Genomic DNA, 17075 nt, shown 5'->3' on the forward strand with positions numbered 1-17075 from the left:
TATTGGAATATCTAGACTCCTTGAATTGGACTGTGGTCAACCCAAAGTAGCTGCATGAGAGCTCCATGGACCAAGTGCTCCTCCATTTACATTAGGGTTATTAATAAGGAAAATGAATGATGGCTTTCACCTTATAACAAAAATAATTTTAAGTACTTGAACAACTATTCTCTCACTTGAAGTTTGTTCTAACTGTGTGAGGAAAAAACCTTAGCAAGTCAATGTCGAGACCAATTTAAAAGTGCTAATACTGAGGTTGACAAATACGAGCATCGCTTACCTCCTTGACAAGGTCAACTTGTTTTTCACTGGAAGAGATAATGTCTTCTGGAAATTTAGGCTGAATTTTTATGTCTAATTTTCTTTTTATACCAAATATCATTTTTACTCACTGTATTATATTATGTTTTGTGAAAATAAGGAGATTGCCAAACTAGGTTGGCTGACAGCTAATTTTGAAGTTTCCTTCTGCTAGCCCTCCCTTGCTAGATATGGATTTGATGTATAAATATAGATTTAAGGATAGAAATACACATAAATATATTGGTATATAAGTACATATGCCATTGATTCCTTTTATAGCATAAAATTGATTCTTATATTAGGAAAGTACATCCATATATATTGAACTGCTAGGTCTACAACTAATGCTAGAGAATCCTTCCCCCAAACATTAATATATCATTATGCAGGCACAAATCTTTAACTCTTCAATAACATAAAATAATTTTCATCCAATAACCATCACAAATGACCTTTGATTTCCATGAAAGAGCCTTATAAAATGTCACTGTGAATCCATATTGTGAAAAGTTACATGCATGCACACTTCCTTCCTAACCCTCAAATCTTCCTGACTTGAAGATGCATTAGAAGACAAATTATTGAATTATCACAGAATACAATAAAGTTTTAGAAAGAAAAAAAAAGAACTATCTAGCAGAATGATCTGCTACCATCATGGGGGGATTGATTACCTTGTTCCTCATCAAGTTATAATTAGAATTAATGGGACTGGATAGTAAATGGCCTGGATATAAACTGGAAATATTTGGAAAGAAAAACAACAAATAAATAAGGCTTTGCATGCAACCATCTTTTCTAAACAATACAAACATTTTAGGTTTTCTATTAATTTTTAGATCTCCCAATTAAAGAAAAAATATATACATTTTGGTATTTACTTTTAAAGAAAAGAAGTTATTTTTCTTTAAAACTTAAAGCTGCCTTCGACTAGAAGTTCCTCACCTTGTACCCTTTATGTCAAGGCTTGATGGGAAAATATGATTGCTTGTAAAACTTAAAACTATAGCAAGATAAAAAGAGGCAAAGAACAAGAAAAGATTATTGCTGTAACAGCTTATAAAGGCAATAGGCAACACATCTTAAGCTTGATGTATTTCACGAGGAAAAATATATATTTTTAAATAATTATTAAATTTCTTACAATCTATGAATATTGAGATTTTCTTTTTTATTGGTTTATTATTAATTATTTTTAATTAAGTATGTAAATATTTATCATTCTCAGATTAAAAATGAAGGTGATCGAGCAAGTTCAATGCGATTGCCTAAATTCTTAATAAATGTTGATTCATGACATAAATGAAAAATAAGACCTATTTCATCTGTTTCAATCCTTTTGATAATAAAACATTAGGTTTCTATAAATTGAAATGAAAATTCTAACCCAACTTGATAAATATAGATCCATTGTAATCTTTATTCATTCTCTTTTTTAAAAAATATTTTTTTATTAATTTCAGAGAGGAAAGGAGAGAGAGAGATAGAAACATCAATGATGAGAGAGAGTCATTGATTGGTTTCTTTCTGCATGCCCCACACTGGGGATCTAACCCACAAGAGAATTGAACCCGTGACCTCCTGATTCATAGGTCAGATGCTCAACCACAGAGCCACACTGGACGGGCCACTCATTCTCTTTAAAACCAGGCTTGCGCAGCCTGCAATAATTGGATGTATGTTTTATTTTAACTCCTGCTAAATGAAAAAAATAGATTTTATTAAGCTAAAATACCTTGTTTATTATAATTCACTAGTTATATTTTAAAACAAAATAATTAACTGAAAGAGAATATTGGACATTATACACATTAGTAACAAGGGTTTATTTTTCTTAGAGTATTTATAATAAATTCACATGTGTATGACTAATTAGATCATTTACTTAAATTGTATTTCTTCTGAGCCAACATTTTTAAATCACCCAACATGATAAAAATGTTGAGAATCCAGCTAAAATGGGCAGTTTTTGTTCCTAATGACCTTAACATATCAACTTTCTTCTGAGTTTTCTCTTTAACATCCCCCCCATAAAACAGAATGTACTACTTTTCCCCCTTACACAGCTATTCCAAAAACTAGTGATCAATTTATAAAGATGATAACAGTTCTCAAAATCTACTAGTCTTCTGTCAGTTTCCGTGTTGAAGACTCTTCCTTCTTTGGTTTCTAAGACACACTCTTGGATTTCTTTGAATTCTCCAAACTCTCCTTAAACATCTATCAAGTTTCTCACTGCTGTGGGCCCTGTCCTAGTCTGGCACATCTCTGTTTTAGAGTTCTTCCTCTGAGTGATTATGTCATCGCTGTTATTCTCCCTTCCCAGGACACTCTCTTCCTGAAGAGTTGAATAGGGAATCTAGATTTTCAGTCCAGATTTTCACCTTGAGCATCAGACTAGAAACCTCAATCCAGACTTTTCTCAGGGTTTATTCCTCAACATGTCACAACTGGCACTTATGATCTTCCCCAAATCCTGTTCTTCACAAATTCCTGTCAGTTTGTGTCAGAACCGTCCAACCAATTTCCTCAATTCTCCTCGATTCAACCAGAGATCTTGGCTAACTGTGTTTTAGATTATGACACTCCTGCTTAAAATCCGTTGGTAGAGCTACATCGCTCTTAGAAGAAGTCACAGCTTCTTAACATGGCCAGCCCATCCTTCCACAGTCCAACTGTGGATCTCTTCCCAAGCTCAACCCCTACCCTGCCTCACTAACCTCAGCCACACTACCCATCTTTTGCTTCTTTTAACATAACTTTCAAAATAAAATAAATATTAAACAAATAGCCAATAATCCCAATTATTCATACAAACACACACACACATTAAAGTTCTGAGGTTCTAAAAACTTGAGTTATTATAACAATTACTATACAAACTTGGCCCAAATTATATTTTTAAAAAGAAACTTCAGTGATGATATTCAAAACCATGCAGCTTATCTAGTGGGTTTACTATTAAGACTTCAGTTGTCAACAACTAATTTTTCAGAATATTTTGCTTAATGTTAAGCTATAGATATTCAAATATATGCTACTGTTAGAAAAAAAAATTTCATGTAACAGATTTCTGGGAACAGTTTTAGGATGTGAGAATAACAAATACAAAGAAAAAAGCCTTTATAAATTCTATTCTGCATTTCCAGGTATTCTGTCGATCGACACACAGATCTGGACAGAATATTCAACATTCATTCTGGAAATGGTTCCGTTTTTACATCGAAACTTCTTGACCGAGAAACATTGCTGTGGCACAACATTACAGTGATAGCAACGGAGATCAGTAAGTCCAACCCCATACCATGCTGTCCTCGATTGACTGAACGTCCCAGCAAGGGCTGGTGAAGCATGCCCTGCTCAATACATATTGAAGGAAAGAGCCCTGAAATGATTTGCAATAATGTTTCCTCTAGACATATGTTGGTTCATTCACAAATGCAACTGTGGAAATTCAGCAGGTTAGAAACAATAAAATGGGAAAGCATCTGTGTCAGCTGGGGTTGAACTGGTACATGTTGGATTCGACTTCAAAAAGCTTATAAACCAGAATATTGCAGAAACAGCTGAAAAAAAATGAGCTGCTTAAAATGGTTAGACATTGTGTGTGGGGGGGAGAGGGGGCAGGGGATAGAGGGATCAAATACATTCTAAAAAGTAGGCACTGTTTGAAAATTTCTTGGATATTCATCCTCTAATTTTCTATTTTTCAATTGTTACAGAATTAAGAGATATAAATTTTAACTTTCCCATGGTACACCAAATGAGCAGCACAATAAAGTGTTTAGGATGAATTTTATGGCAGTCGCTATGAAATTTAAGGCAAAGAAAATCAGTGCCAAAAGAAGGCTTCAAATAAAATGATTATACACAGTGAACATTGCGCAATGTAAACACAATGTGTAGGACTAAGTGCATGAAAAAAATGATCTTGAAAAATATTACTTAAATGTTTAAAAATAGGCTTCTACTAAATTATGGCATATTTTTTAGTTTTTGGATTTTCACTTTGTATAAAAATTTTATTTTAAAAAATTTAACTCAGTTGGGTGTCTGGTGTGAAACATTCCATATCGAATGGTATATTACAGTAGCATTCTTTGTCAGCATAACTTATGAGATTTGAGTGGCTGAAGGATATTGAGTAGAAAAATAAATAACCAATATGGGTAAAATGAAGCATTGTTTTTTGATAGCAATGAAAACTCCTCAGTATCAGTTTGTTATGGCAGTATTTGCTCTTCAGAATTTATGTGGAGGGAATAATGTGGATATCAATGATAGGGCACATTTAAAGCTTTGAAATTATGAAATCATTTCCCACCAGAAAGTACCATTTTTCTATAACATCAGGAATTTTTTAAGCTTTGTGCCTAAAATGTTCTGTTTTTAAGATTTACAGTTTCTACGATATATTTGAAATCACTAGTAATAAAGACCTTTCAAAACTTTATCTTCAGCATCTCTAACTTTGGAAGAATAGTGAGAGCAAAATGTTAGACACAAAGGAGCTTAAAAATTTCCCTTCTTAACTACCTTTGTTTATGCAAAACCAAGAGCTTAAGTCCAGGTCACTTACTCCTACTCCAAGGCCTTTGCACCTGCTATGTCCTCTGTCCAGAGAGCCAGAAATATTCACATGATTTAATCCTTTTATTCATTCATGTCGGTACAAATGGCATCTCATCAGAGAAACCATCCCTGGTCAAGCCATTCAAAGTAACACATCCATCTCTCTCCAACTCCTTTTCCCTGTTTAATTTCTCCATAGCATTTACCATCTGACACATTATATTTTTATACGTTCACAGTTTGCTACCCGCACTAGAATAGAGCTTCAGGAAGCAGGATCTTTGTTGGGTTCCCCATGTGTTCCAGCACTCCAAATAGTGGCTGGCACAAATTCGATATTAGATGCTCCCTAAATATTTATCAAGCAAGTGAACAAATAGACATATGAGCAAAGTGAAAGAAGAAAGCTGAGGTTAGAGACTCCGACTTCTGATTCGTAGACCAGGAACCTGTCTACTACACTGCCCAGGAGATTGTCATGGAAGATCACCAGAGTGCTTTGCTGCTCTATCGTACACTATGAACAGCCTGGGCGTTGGAGTCAGACAGACCCCAATCAGAATCTAAGCTCTACTCCTTACTGTCTCTGGGCAAATTACCTAACCTCTCTGTGCCTCCGTTTCCTCACCTATAGAAGGGGGGCAGTAGTCTCAGAAATTTGCACGGATTAAGGAAGATAATGTAGCCAAGTGCTTAGCACAATGCTCAGCTCTTATTTAGCACTCACACTAAAAAACTAAGATAATAACAATCACTCATCCCCCCACCCCACCCTCGCCATGACCCCTTGTCCACATTTCCACACCTGCCTGCTTCCTTGGCTTCCTTTAAAATCTGGCTCTAAAGGGCCTCTGTAGGGTGGCTTTTCTCTGTACTCTGATGTTTATTACCCAGTTATACTCCATCAACCATGTACCTGTGTCTCCCAGGTATCTCCCTCAGGTGTACCTAATGGACCAGAAGTACCAAACGATCTAATTCTACTTTTTTGTGACTACATTGGTACTGAATGCTCTCTGGTACTCACAGCAGCCTTGGGGAGTCTGTGCATGAATGAGGAAGAAGGAGTGAGTGACTATTGTCTAAAAGGGACTGGTGACCAACATATAAATGTCTCTTCCTTTCATTTTGGCATGTTGCAGATAATCCAAAGCAGAGCAGCCGAGTACCTCTCTATATTAAAGTTCTAGATGTCAATGACAACGCCCCAGAATTTGCTGAATTCTATGAAACCTTTGTCTGTGAAAAGGCAAAAGCAGATCAGGTGAGTTTCATACGAAAGTAAATTAATTTAGTTGGGTTAATTTAGATCCTCTAATAATTCAGATGATAAACAGAACCAAGGGCCAGTTTTGAATTATCTATGAAGCGAATGCTAACAAAATTAATACTATAGGTAAGAACCAGGATGAATGTTTAACTTGCAAAGAGAACAAACACTTTTTAAGAACTGGAAGTTCATCAGTCTCAAAGTCTGATGCTGATTCCAAATCAGCCTTAAGGTTTCATTAAAGTAGATTAGTCACAGCTTTATTGGAAAAATCTTTATTGGTAAGCAGATAGTTTTAATTACCATACATATTGGAAAGTAATCGCTAGAACATATTTTATAAACTCCTATGATGCATAGTTCCACTCACTTACATTGCCCATCTGTACAAGTAATACACATTCATGAGTGCTTTACACATGTCCCCATCTGAAATAGGTCTTTTCTGCCAGTGATATAGAAATTATGTTTCAGTTTGTCAAAATAGAAGTGCACTTTTAAAATGCATGCTAACGTGGGCAGCTGAAGTTATGTGTTTTATGTACCAATTTTCTTTTCAACTTTTTTGCAAGTTGATGGCTTTTGTATATGCCCAGATTGCATTTCTCAGCAGGCTGGCCACCGGTTGCCTCCATGTTCTTAACTTACAATGTTGTCACAGATCACTGTGATATTGTATAGCTTTGTATCACCCTAGAGCTGATGTTTCTCCACCCAGGTGACTTTTGTCCCTCAGGGAGCATTTAGCAATGTCTGGGACATTTTTGACATCACAAGGAAGAGGGAGCTACTGGTATCTAGTGGGAGAAGGCCAGGCTTGCTGCTAACTTCCTACAGGACAGCCTCACCGCCAGGATTAGCTATAGCTATTTCCAACCCATCAGTTCTTTGCATAGAGTGGACTCATTGTAAACTTTATAGAGGCTATCATTTTTTAAATTAAAACTTGAGCAATTTACTGCAACACTGTAGGAAACACGTTAAGTTACAAAACTTTCTGACAGCTTTGTGGTTTGGGTTTTAGTTGATTCAGACCCTCCGAGCTGTTGACAAGGATGACCCTCAGAGCGGGCACCAATTCTCCTTCTATTTGGCCCCGGAAGCAGCCAGTGGCTCCAACTTTACCATCCATGACAACAAAGGTAAATGAGGCCACGTGACTTTCTCTATCTCTATACTTACCCCAGTACCTATATCCCTCTATTCCCCTCCCAATTGATCCACCACATGAGGCGGTATCCACATGCAGTCACCAATTTGCTTTCCTGTTGCAGACAACACAGCGGGAATCTTAACGCGGAAAAATGGTTACAATAGACACGAGATGAGCACCTATCTCCTGCCTGTGGTCATTTCAGACAACGACCACCCAGTGCAAAGCAGCACGGGGACAGTGACTGTCCGGGTCTGTGCATGTGACCACCATGGGAACATGCAGTCCTGCCACGCGGAGGCCCTCGTCCACCCCACGGGCCTGAGCACGGGGGCTCTGGTGGCCATCCTGCTATGCATCGTGATCCTACTAGGTAAACTGCTTCTCCCTGCATCCTCTCTCCCCATGCTGAGGGGCACACTCTCTTACTGTGACACTCTAGCCACCTCCCCACTTAAGGCATACAGCCTAATCTAGGTGAGTAGAGTTATATGCTGAGAATCTGTGTTGTTCCACCATGAACTAGCTTTTGCTTGACTATGGCTTTGGGGAATGAGCAGATGTGGAACTTACCCATGTTTTTACCTACCTAGGGAACCACTGCACCAAAGAATCTCTTACCTATCAGACTGGGACTGAATCTCAGGGGGATATGAGGGCAGCATAAATATACCCTCTTCGTTTCATTTGTTGGTTAATATTTAACCTGACAAACATTGTTAAATTTTAAAGAATGAAAGTCATTTGACACGGAGTATCTGATGAAGGCCCATTCTATGAAGGTCAAGTGTAAAAATCAATGGGAAACTGGAAAGAAGAATGCAATGACTTTTTCTCTCTCATACAGGAAAACAAAAAGCAAATAAATTTTCTCTAACACAGCAAACCTAAACTCACTTAAATAACAACCTTCTTAGTATTGCTCTATAATTGCCATGCATAATATCTATTATTTCTCAGAATCTTGATAATAAAGAACTTCTGTGACCAAGGAAATAAACCTGGGACCTAAAAGATATAAATGTAAGAAAAGCAAAAATCAAGGTGTAACAATAATTCAAATGAAATTTTTTACCCCCGACCAACAGATTAAGCACATGAGCTGAGCTCAAAGTGATCCAGCAGCACCTTGACTGTTGTGAACTAAGAAATAAAATATTAGCTAATGCAACACTTCCAAAAATAAAACTTAGATTTGTATAGCTTGCGACACAATGGGAAAAGAAAAGTAAGAACTTAGAGTTAACCTGGATTACCCAGGGGAGTGGCGGGGGGGCGGGACGGGGGGGGGGGGGGGAACAGTACAGTGACTTTGAGAAGAGCAAAGTAAGATCTACATTTCTCCGAGAAGAGAATGAGAATGCCTAGGGATCTCTGCTCAAGAGCTTCACATTCCAGATCAGCTTTGCTAATTATAACAGAAGCCTTGAAACTCAGCTACAGAACTGTGCTGTGATTCTCTTTGTCATCTAATCTTTGGGGAAAGTATTTTAAGATATGAGGATAAATAAAAACGACAGTATGCAAAGACAAATCAGCGCTCCTAATGGTGAGCCTGTAAAAACTGTTTTGGAAGAGAAGAATATGAATAGTTCTAATTTTTTATTTCTTAAAAGAAGTTATTCTTAGAAGGGCTGGATGGGCAGGTAGACTGGATGGGCACGGACTCTATTATGGCCTATGGAAGGAGAGCGATTCTCATCTCTAGAGGTGATTCTTCCTTTCCCTCATCACCTACCCATTTTCTCCTCCCCTTTCTTCCTCCTGACCAGCCCCCTTTACCCTCCCTTTCCATCCCTTCCCTCCACTAAATTCGCTCTCTCCTCATTACTTCTAATTTGCCTCAGTGCCTCCCACATCTTGTCTAATCTCTTCAGCACTCTATACTCATTAAAAAAGAAGAAAAATGGGATTTAACCTTTAACTAGGCTCACTTCATGAGCTAGACACTGAGCAAGATACTTTCCAAATGCTTTTTCTCTCACTTAAACCTCTGCCCCATCTGGCAATATATTCATCTGCATCTCCAATGTGAAAACTGAAGCTCCAAGATGTGCAGTCACACAGCTAACAGGTAACAGAACCAAGTTCCAAACTCAGGTCTTGTCTCCATGAGCCTTGTGCTTCCACGTGGCACTCTGCTTTCTTTGTGAAGTTACGGAATGCAAGGTAACTTCTAGGCCAGCGGTCAGCAAACTGCGGCTCGTGAGCCACACGCAGCTCTTTGGCCCCTTGAGTGTGGCTCTTCCACAAAATACCGACTTCTGCGCATGGGCCACGAAGTTGGGCCACAAAGTTTTAATCGCACTGTACATGCGCGCCCGCACGTGCTATTTTGTGGAAGAGCCACACTCAAGGGGCCAAAGAGCCGCATGTGGCTCGCGAGCCGCAGTTTGCCAACCACTGTAGCTGAAAGAGAGCCGGAAGTGAAGCGACAGAGGAAGAAAGTGGAAGTAAACCTGAGAGTTTATAAGAGAAGGAAAGCCAAATAGGAGGGGATCTGCAGTCAAGAAAGTGGGTCAGGGGGCAACTATTGTTTTATTTACAAAAACAAACAAACAGTAAAACAACCGCTACATTTCGTGTCTCTATGGTCCTTTAGAGTTTGCAAAACATTCACATAAATTAACTCATTCCTGACAACAACATTGGGCGTTATGATATTGCTTCTCTTTTCAGAGAAGGAAACAGAGTTAGACAAGTCAAATCCTTTAAGTAAACCTGATCCCAATGCCTTGCTACTTTCTAAGTTATATGGTGGGGTTTGAGCACAATTTTGTCCACAGGTCTCCTCCTCAAAAATAATTTTATTGCTGTCTTCTGCCCACAGGAGTAAGGGAAGGGGGAGGCTCAGTGACTGGGAAGGGCATGTCCTTGGTCAATTACTCTCTCAGAACTTTTTTGCTCCGTGTGCTTAGATCACACGTTTTCCATTTATAAAAGTTAGCTTTGGAAAGCTCTCTCTTCTTGACAGTTATACTATCAAGAAATTCTGTTCAGATGTGCCTCAGGCTACTAAGAAAAGATCTAGGCAGTGGTAGCTGTAGGAGAATTAGGCAGTGAATAAATGCCTTTGAATGACTGGATATGCCCTCTCTCTCCTAGACAGCTGCACTTTTAGGTACACATAGGACTAAAATAAAAGATGTAGGTAGCTTAAGCTGGGGGAGAATTAGGAAGTGATAAATGCCTGCCTTCAATAATGGAACAAACCCATGGATATCAGAGTTTAATTTTTTGAGAGTAGGTTAGCTTGATGCTATTCTCTAATCCCAATGGCTGCTCTTACTCACAACCTCTGTTTTGCAAATCCATGTCACTGGTCACACTGCAAGGCAGTATAGAAAGGTAGATTGTGAGCATCCCTTTGCCCACAGCCCTGCAATTTCTACCTACCCAGACTCCAGAGTAAAGTGAAGGCATACAGAAGCACCCATCACCCCACATGAGGTGGCCCTTCCCTACTGCTCTCCTCTCCTGGCTCCCGCTGCTCCAGCCACAGGGTCTCCTAGCTGTTCCTCAAACACTCCAAGCACACTCTCTCTCCAGGGCCTTCTACCTCTACCTCTTCACCAGAGAGCTCCTTGGATAACTCCTCATGTCTTTGCTCGAATGTCACTTTCTCAATGATGCAATCTGCCCCCAAAATAAATAGCCCCTCAAACATGCATGGAAGCACTCCCATCCTCCTGACTCTACTTATCACCTTTTTAGTACTTTCCATATTTGTTATGCACATTGTTTATTTTCTGTCTCCTCTACCACCACCACCTGCCCACCTTATTAGGCCCTGATCAATTTTTTTATTGATAGTGCCAAAACCTGAACCTGACACAGAGTAGGCACTACATAAATATTTATTGAATGAATGAATAAATAAATACCCTGAATGGACATGACAAATGAGGCATCAGAATACTCTGGCAGCAAAAGACAATGTATACAACCACGCATTTGAAAAAGGCAAAATTGTATAGCCTTGAGAAATGGTCTATAATCCAAACATGTGTCAAAGCATGGTTCAGTATGGGCTTTGTAGTCTGGCTGACCTGGATTTCAACTGCTTGTACATGTAACATCTCTATGTAACTTCCTCTATGTAAAATGGAATTAATAATGATGGTACCTATTTTGTAGGCTATTATGATAATTAAATGAGATCAGTATGTAAAACACTTAGCCCAGTGCTGGACACATAGAACCCTCTCAATAGGTAACCAATTATCAATACTACTAACATCTAAAATGTTAATGTATAGACACAATGTGTGCATGTATCCATTATTATATAGGTAGATACAAATATTCATCAATCCTTCTTTTATTTTATTTTTATTTTATTTTTATTTTATTTTTATTTTATTTTTATTTTATTTTTATTTTATTTTTATTTTATTTTATTGGGGTGACATTAGCCAACATGAACATATAGGTTTCATGTGTGGATTACTAATTTACAAAATCTGCATATAGGACCATGTGCTCACTACCCAAAGTCAAATCTTCTCCTGTCACCTCATATTAGGACACCTTTCTTCCCCCACCCCCTGCCCTCTGGCAACCACCACACTGCTGTTTGTGTTCTTAATGTGATAATTCAATTTTCATGGCTTATTTAAAAATGGGACCATGTTATGGATGACAGAATAAAGAGATGTTACTGGTACTTCCTGTAATAAAGTCCCCCGCACAAACCCAGTTTAACAAGGCATGTTCTGCCCTGGGTAGCTGTTGTCTCTCTACGCTGTTGCTATGTTTTTATTTTCCCACCCATATGTCCATTCACAGATGTGTGTCTCTACAGGTAACCAGCTGTGTTCTAGCCAGCCAGCTGGGAAGAAACATCAGGAGCTATTTAAACACAAATCTTCCTTCATCTCTAATTTGACTTAGGAGGAAAAAAAATCAAAAGACTGAATATCCAGGCAATAAGCTTGCAGAACATGAATCTTTAAAAGATTTTCTTTTTCATCCCCACTTAAACGTGTGCATTTTGTTTAGCTTGAACAGAAATAATCTGGCATGTGTATGACCTGACCCCTTCGAATGGGCTGAAATCCAAAGTGGCTTTCGGAATTGTATCTGGGTCTCTCCAGGTATTATCTGTAATGTTGCCTCAGATGTGGGAGAGGTATGCAAATAGTCACATCTCTACTTTGGGTTTGAAACTAATTTTACACTCTTCTCAGGAAAACAAAAAAGAAAGCACAGTGCAAAAGTTATTTTAGATGTGGAGTTATGCAAGCCCTTCCACACGTAGGGAAGGTGCCAGCCTTGTGCTTCTAAGCAGCCTCGGAGCGTTTTGGGTGTTCAGCATAATTTGCACTCTCCCTGCCGTACTCTCACTCCGGCTGAGCTTTCTTTTTCTATTAGCATTTTCTCTATTCCCTTCCCTTGAAACCAGTTCGTAATTTCAAAGCAAAAAGGACCTACTGACAAAACCTGGCAATGTTTTATCCTCTGCTTAAATGGTGCCCTTCTTTCAAATATTTCCTCCGTTTCTCTGGGGTCCTGCTTTGATCCTGCACGAAGGCAAATGCGCGCATAAAGAGGTAGAAGTTGAGTCTGCACTTGCCTAGAGGACTTTTAAAACTTGCCCTGGGCGCCCAGGCTTCCCTGCGGGCTGGCACTGGGTGGCACATTAACCTCCCCTTCCCTTGCTGTTTTGTTTCTGCTTCCAGTGACCGTGGCGCTGTTCGCAGCTCTGCGGCGGCAGCGGAAAAAGGAGCCCCTGATCATTTCCAAAGAGGACATCAGAGACAATGTTGTCAGTTACAACGACGAGGGGGGCGGCGAGGAGGACACCCAGGCCTTCGATATCGGCACCCTGCGGAACCCCGAGGCCATCGAGGACAGCAAATTGCGCCGGGACATTGTGCCCGAAGCCCTTTTCCTACCCCGACGGACTCCGGCTGCCCGAGACAACACCGACGTCCGCGATTTCATTAACCAAAGGTTGAAGGAAAATGACACGGACCCCACGGCCCCGCCCTACGACTCCTTGGCCACCTACGCCTACGAGGGCACCGGCTCGGTGGCCGACTCCCTGAGCTCGCTGGAGTCCGTGACCACGGATGGAGACCAGGACTACGATTACCTTAGTGACTGGGGCCCTCGCTTCAAAAAGCTCGCAGACCTGTACGGAGGGGCCGACAGCGACAAGGACTCCTAATCCGTTGCCTTTTCCATTGGAGGGTAGGATGCTGAACTGTGTGACCTGGCTGTTTCTTCCCAGGGACCCGCTGCTCCCTGGAGGGTGCCCTGTCCCGCCCGGTTCAACAAGTCCATGGCTGCAGGCGTGTGGCTCCGATGGCAGAGACCCTTTTCTAGTACACTTTTATGAGCTTCCAAGAGGCAAATGTTTATTTTTTAGTGCATCCAGTTAACCACGTCGGCCCCGCAGGCGCCGTGCTGGAGGAGAGGATGGAGAGCAGGACGTGCCCCCGCGTCCCCTGGGGGAAGTTTGGACCATGTTCATCCCACCGGCCTGGCCTTTTGTACTCCACCCGTCGACTCAGGTCAGCTGACTGCTCTGACTCCACCTTTCGATGCTAACGGGATGAAGGACTGTTCTTTAAGGATAAAATATAGTTTTAGTAAAAGAAATAAGGGAGGAACGACCGTGAAGTAGTTCCCGGTATATCAGCTCACAAGGAGACAACGAACTATATATATATGGGTGTGTATTTCTGTCGCAATGAATTTAAGATGACATTTGCCCATCCTGTTTGTTCTTCAAGAACTTTTTCTGACACCTGTGACTATTCTAAGCATGATATCCACCAATGTTTTGAGATTCTCATTCCTCTGAAGGAATAGGAGCAAATTAAATAGCGACATTCAAAAACAACCAAAAAAATAAAAATAAGTAAGACCTCATTCCTTACCACTAACTCATAATTTGTTATATATTAGCCATGTAAAAGTTTGCCCTTGTACCATAGAAGGGAAAATTGAAAATAGCTAATAATATTAACAAAGGAGATATTTAGCATATTTTAAAATCTGGGCCACCAAATGTACCACAGATCACTTGAATTTTTTCCAACCGTCAGTAGGTTAATTACAAGTAAGTCTAATTGTTTAAAAAGTTCTTGAAGGAACTTTTCTGAGATAAATTTTAACTTCTTGTCTGTAGTTGTTGTCAGTATTATCCTAATATATACTTGAAAGTAGCAGTGTGAGGTACAATAATTCATGTTCTCCAGATACGTCTTACTAAATTAAGTTGCATTAGTAAAGGTAGATTAAATAAAACTTAAATCCCACTCTCAGAGTTTAATGGGGTGGTAAGAGCTAGTCACACTTGAACCTGACACCCTGTCCTTCACATCCAGAAACACCTATATATTTATATAACGTGATAGATGTAGATGAACGTTGAAATCATGGTGAAAACCTACATATGACATGCTTGGAAAATGCTTACAAAGGGAAAAGTTGGATTCCCTACAACAAGAGTGTTTAAGATTATAATTAAAATGATAGTTGGCTTTCAAAAGCATTAATATTTTTTCATTGTTTTTAACTTTATTTCCATGGCAACTCTGCTCTCTTTGTCTTTGAACAATGATAAAGTAATGGTCTCAAATGATGACAGAAGATAATGTACAATCCATCCAAATCTATTATTTCTCTAATTATGCAATTAGCATCATAGTTATTATCCAGAAGACCTAACCGAACTGAACTATTCCTTTTGGCAGGTTCAAATCATTTATTTCATGTGGCTGTTCTAATGACTTTTATCATTAGAATCTTCATGGGCAGTCATCAAAAATTTCCAAAGTACTGTAATAAAAACATCCTTATTTTGAAAGCTTAAAAACAAAACAGGCTCTGTATATATATATATATATATATATACACATATATCTTAAGAATATGCTGACTTCAATTATTAATCTTAGAGATTTATTTTCAATTAATGCTAATTTTCTACAGATAACCTTAGTGTCATATCCATTTGGGGATAATGTCATATCAGCACATAATTTTTATTTGGAAACACACTGTCATTTAGTTAAGTTTTAAATAGAGATATTACCCAGGAAGTAAAGATGGCACCTTTAAAATTAGAGAATTGTAGTGTTTTGGATTACCCATTTAGAGGGAAAATTTTTTACAACCATGTTATTCCTTGTGTTTCCTGAATGTTTTCCTATTTTGTAAAGTACTTCCCTGTATACTAACAAGTATTTCACGCTTAGGTTATTTCCTGCTTTTATGGTTTTCTTTTCCTAGTTACACACACATAGGGATGCAAACAAAATACTACAGGAGGGTTTCCTTGTAATGAAGTGACACATATCATAGTCATAGGTAAGCACTGGGAAAAAGGTAGCTTAGTAAAGTTAATAAGAATTAGTTATCTATAGCAATAGACCAGCACCTTAATCACATGACTTACTGTAAAATTAAAGAGTTCCTATCATAATGTTTTATGTCATGTAACAAATTGAATCAAGAAAGTTCTATAAAAAGAAACCTATCAGCAGAAGTCTTTCTTTTGAACTTTTGGCATTAATTGGAAAGTCTGAGGGCTGACACTAGCAACTTCCAATATTGAAGGGTAAGGTTTACTCTTTCCTCATAAGTGAGAGTCTTTGAGATGTAATTGGCCAGATATTTTATCCCATCCTAAAGATGATACAGTCAGTGTACCAAGATCAGGTGAATATGACTAAATATTGAAATAACTATTTAATCTCTTACCACAGAAGCTGATGATGAAGTGAATGTCTAAGAAATTGGATAATTTGAGACTGGAGCTGAATATTTAGCAGTAGGGTCCTGTTAGCATCAAGGCAGAGTACTATTATCCTACCATTAAGACTCTTTGACATCATGGAAACAATAAGAATCACCATTCCATTATTTCACCCAGGTCTAACTTCCTTCCCACCAAAGCATCAGGTCAAGGACCAGGGGCAACACAACTGATCACTGGAGAAAGAAAATTAAGATTTTTCAGCTCACTTTTCACATTGTCTCTGTCCTGATATTAGATGTTGGTGATGAGAAGTATGAAAGTAGAAAGAGATAAAATTTTAATATTTGCTTTAATTACTAAGAAACTAAAATTCAGTTAATATAAGCAGGTTGCTTTTATGGGTTGTTTCAGGAACTTTGAGGTCTTTCTGAGCCCCCCACCCCCAAGAATTTCTTTAAACCACAAAGATGTTCACTGGAGTAAGCTGACAGTTTAAATACATTCAGCCATTGTGCATACATTTAAAGCCCCTTCACTTCATGGCCACTTCCTCCTGAAAGGCTTAGAATATATTTGTCCCCAAATAAAAAAACTAAATCTAATGGGGGAGAAGAAAAGATGGCTCCATAGAACCATAAGAGAGGGGATCTAGGCACAGTAAATATTTTTTTTACAGAGCTTTTTTTAGCTTTACAGTTTAGGTGCTTAAAGGGAGGTTCAGATTTAAATTGATTTTATTTTCTTTTTTGTTTGCTTGTTTTTTATATGTTTTTTTATTGATTTCAGAGAGGAAGGGAGAGAAAGATAGAAATATCAATGATGAGAGAGAATCATTGATTGACTGCCTCCTGCCCTGGGGATCTAGCCCACAACCCAGGCATGTGCCCTTGACCAGAATCAAACCCAAGACCCTTCAGGCCATAGGCCAATGCTCTATCCAGGTAGGGCAACTCTATTTTCTATTCAATTTTAACACAGTATAAAAACTTGTGGTTGAGTTTTCATTTTCAGCTCCCAAAAAGTTATGAAAAAGTTCTTAAAGTTGAGTCTTTATCCTAGAAGCA

General features: G+C 38.8%; 1 protein-coding gene across 1 annotated transcript in view; it reads left to right on the top strand.

Annotated features, from left to right (window-relative positions):
• Positions 1–16859, top strand: part of CDH6 (cadherin 6) — a 136134-nt gene extending 119275 nt beyond the window's left edge. The window contains exons 8-12 of the mRNA XM_036310484.1: positions 3453–3589; positions 6018–6139; positions 7170–7287; positions 7420–7671; positions 12980–16859. Of these exons, the coding sequence (XP_036166377.1) occupies positions 3453–3589; positions 6018–6139; positions 7170–7287; positions 7420–7671; positions 12980–13470 (1120 nt within the window). The 3' untranslated portion in view covers positions 13471–16859. The remainder of the gene's footprint in view (positions 1–3452; positions 3590–6017; positions 6140–7169; positions 7288–7419; positions 7672–12979) is intronic.
• The last annotated feature ends 216 nt before the right edge of the window (positions 16860–17075 follow it).

This window comes from Myotis myotis, unplaced genomic scaffold (assembly GCF_014108235.1).
Source record: "Myotis myotis isolate mMyoMyo1 unplaced genomic scaffold, mMyoMyo1.p scaffold_m19_p_5, whole genome shotgun sequence".
In the NCBI taxonomy this organism is placed as follows: domain Eukaryota; kingdom Metazoa; phylum Chordata; class Mammalia; order Chiroptera; family Vespertilionidae; genus Myotis; species Myotis myotis.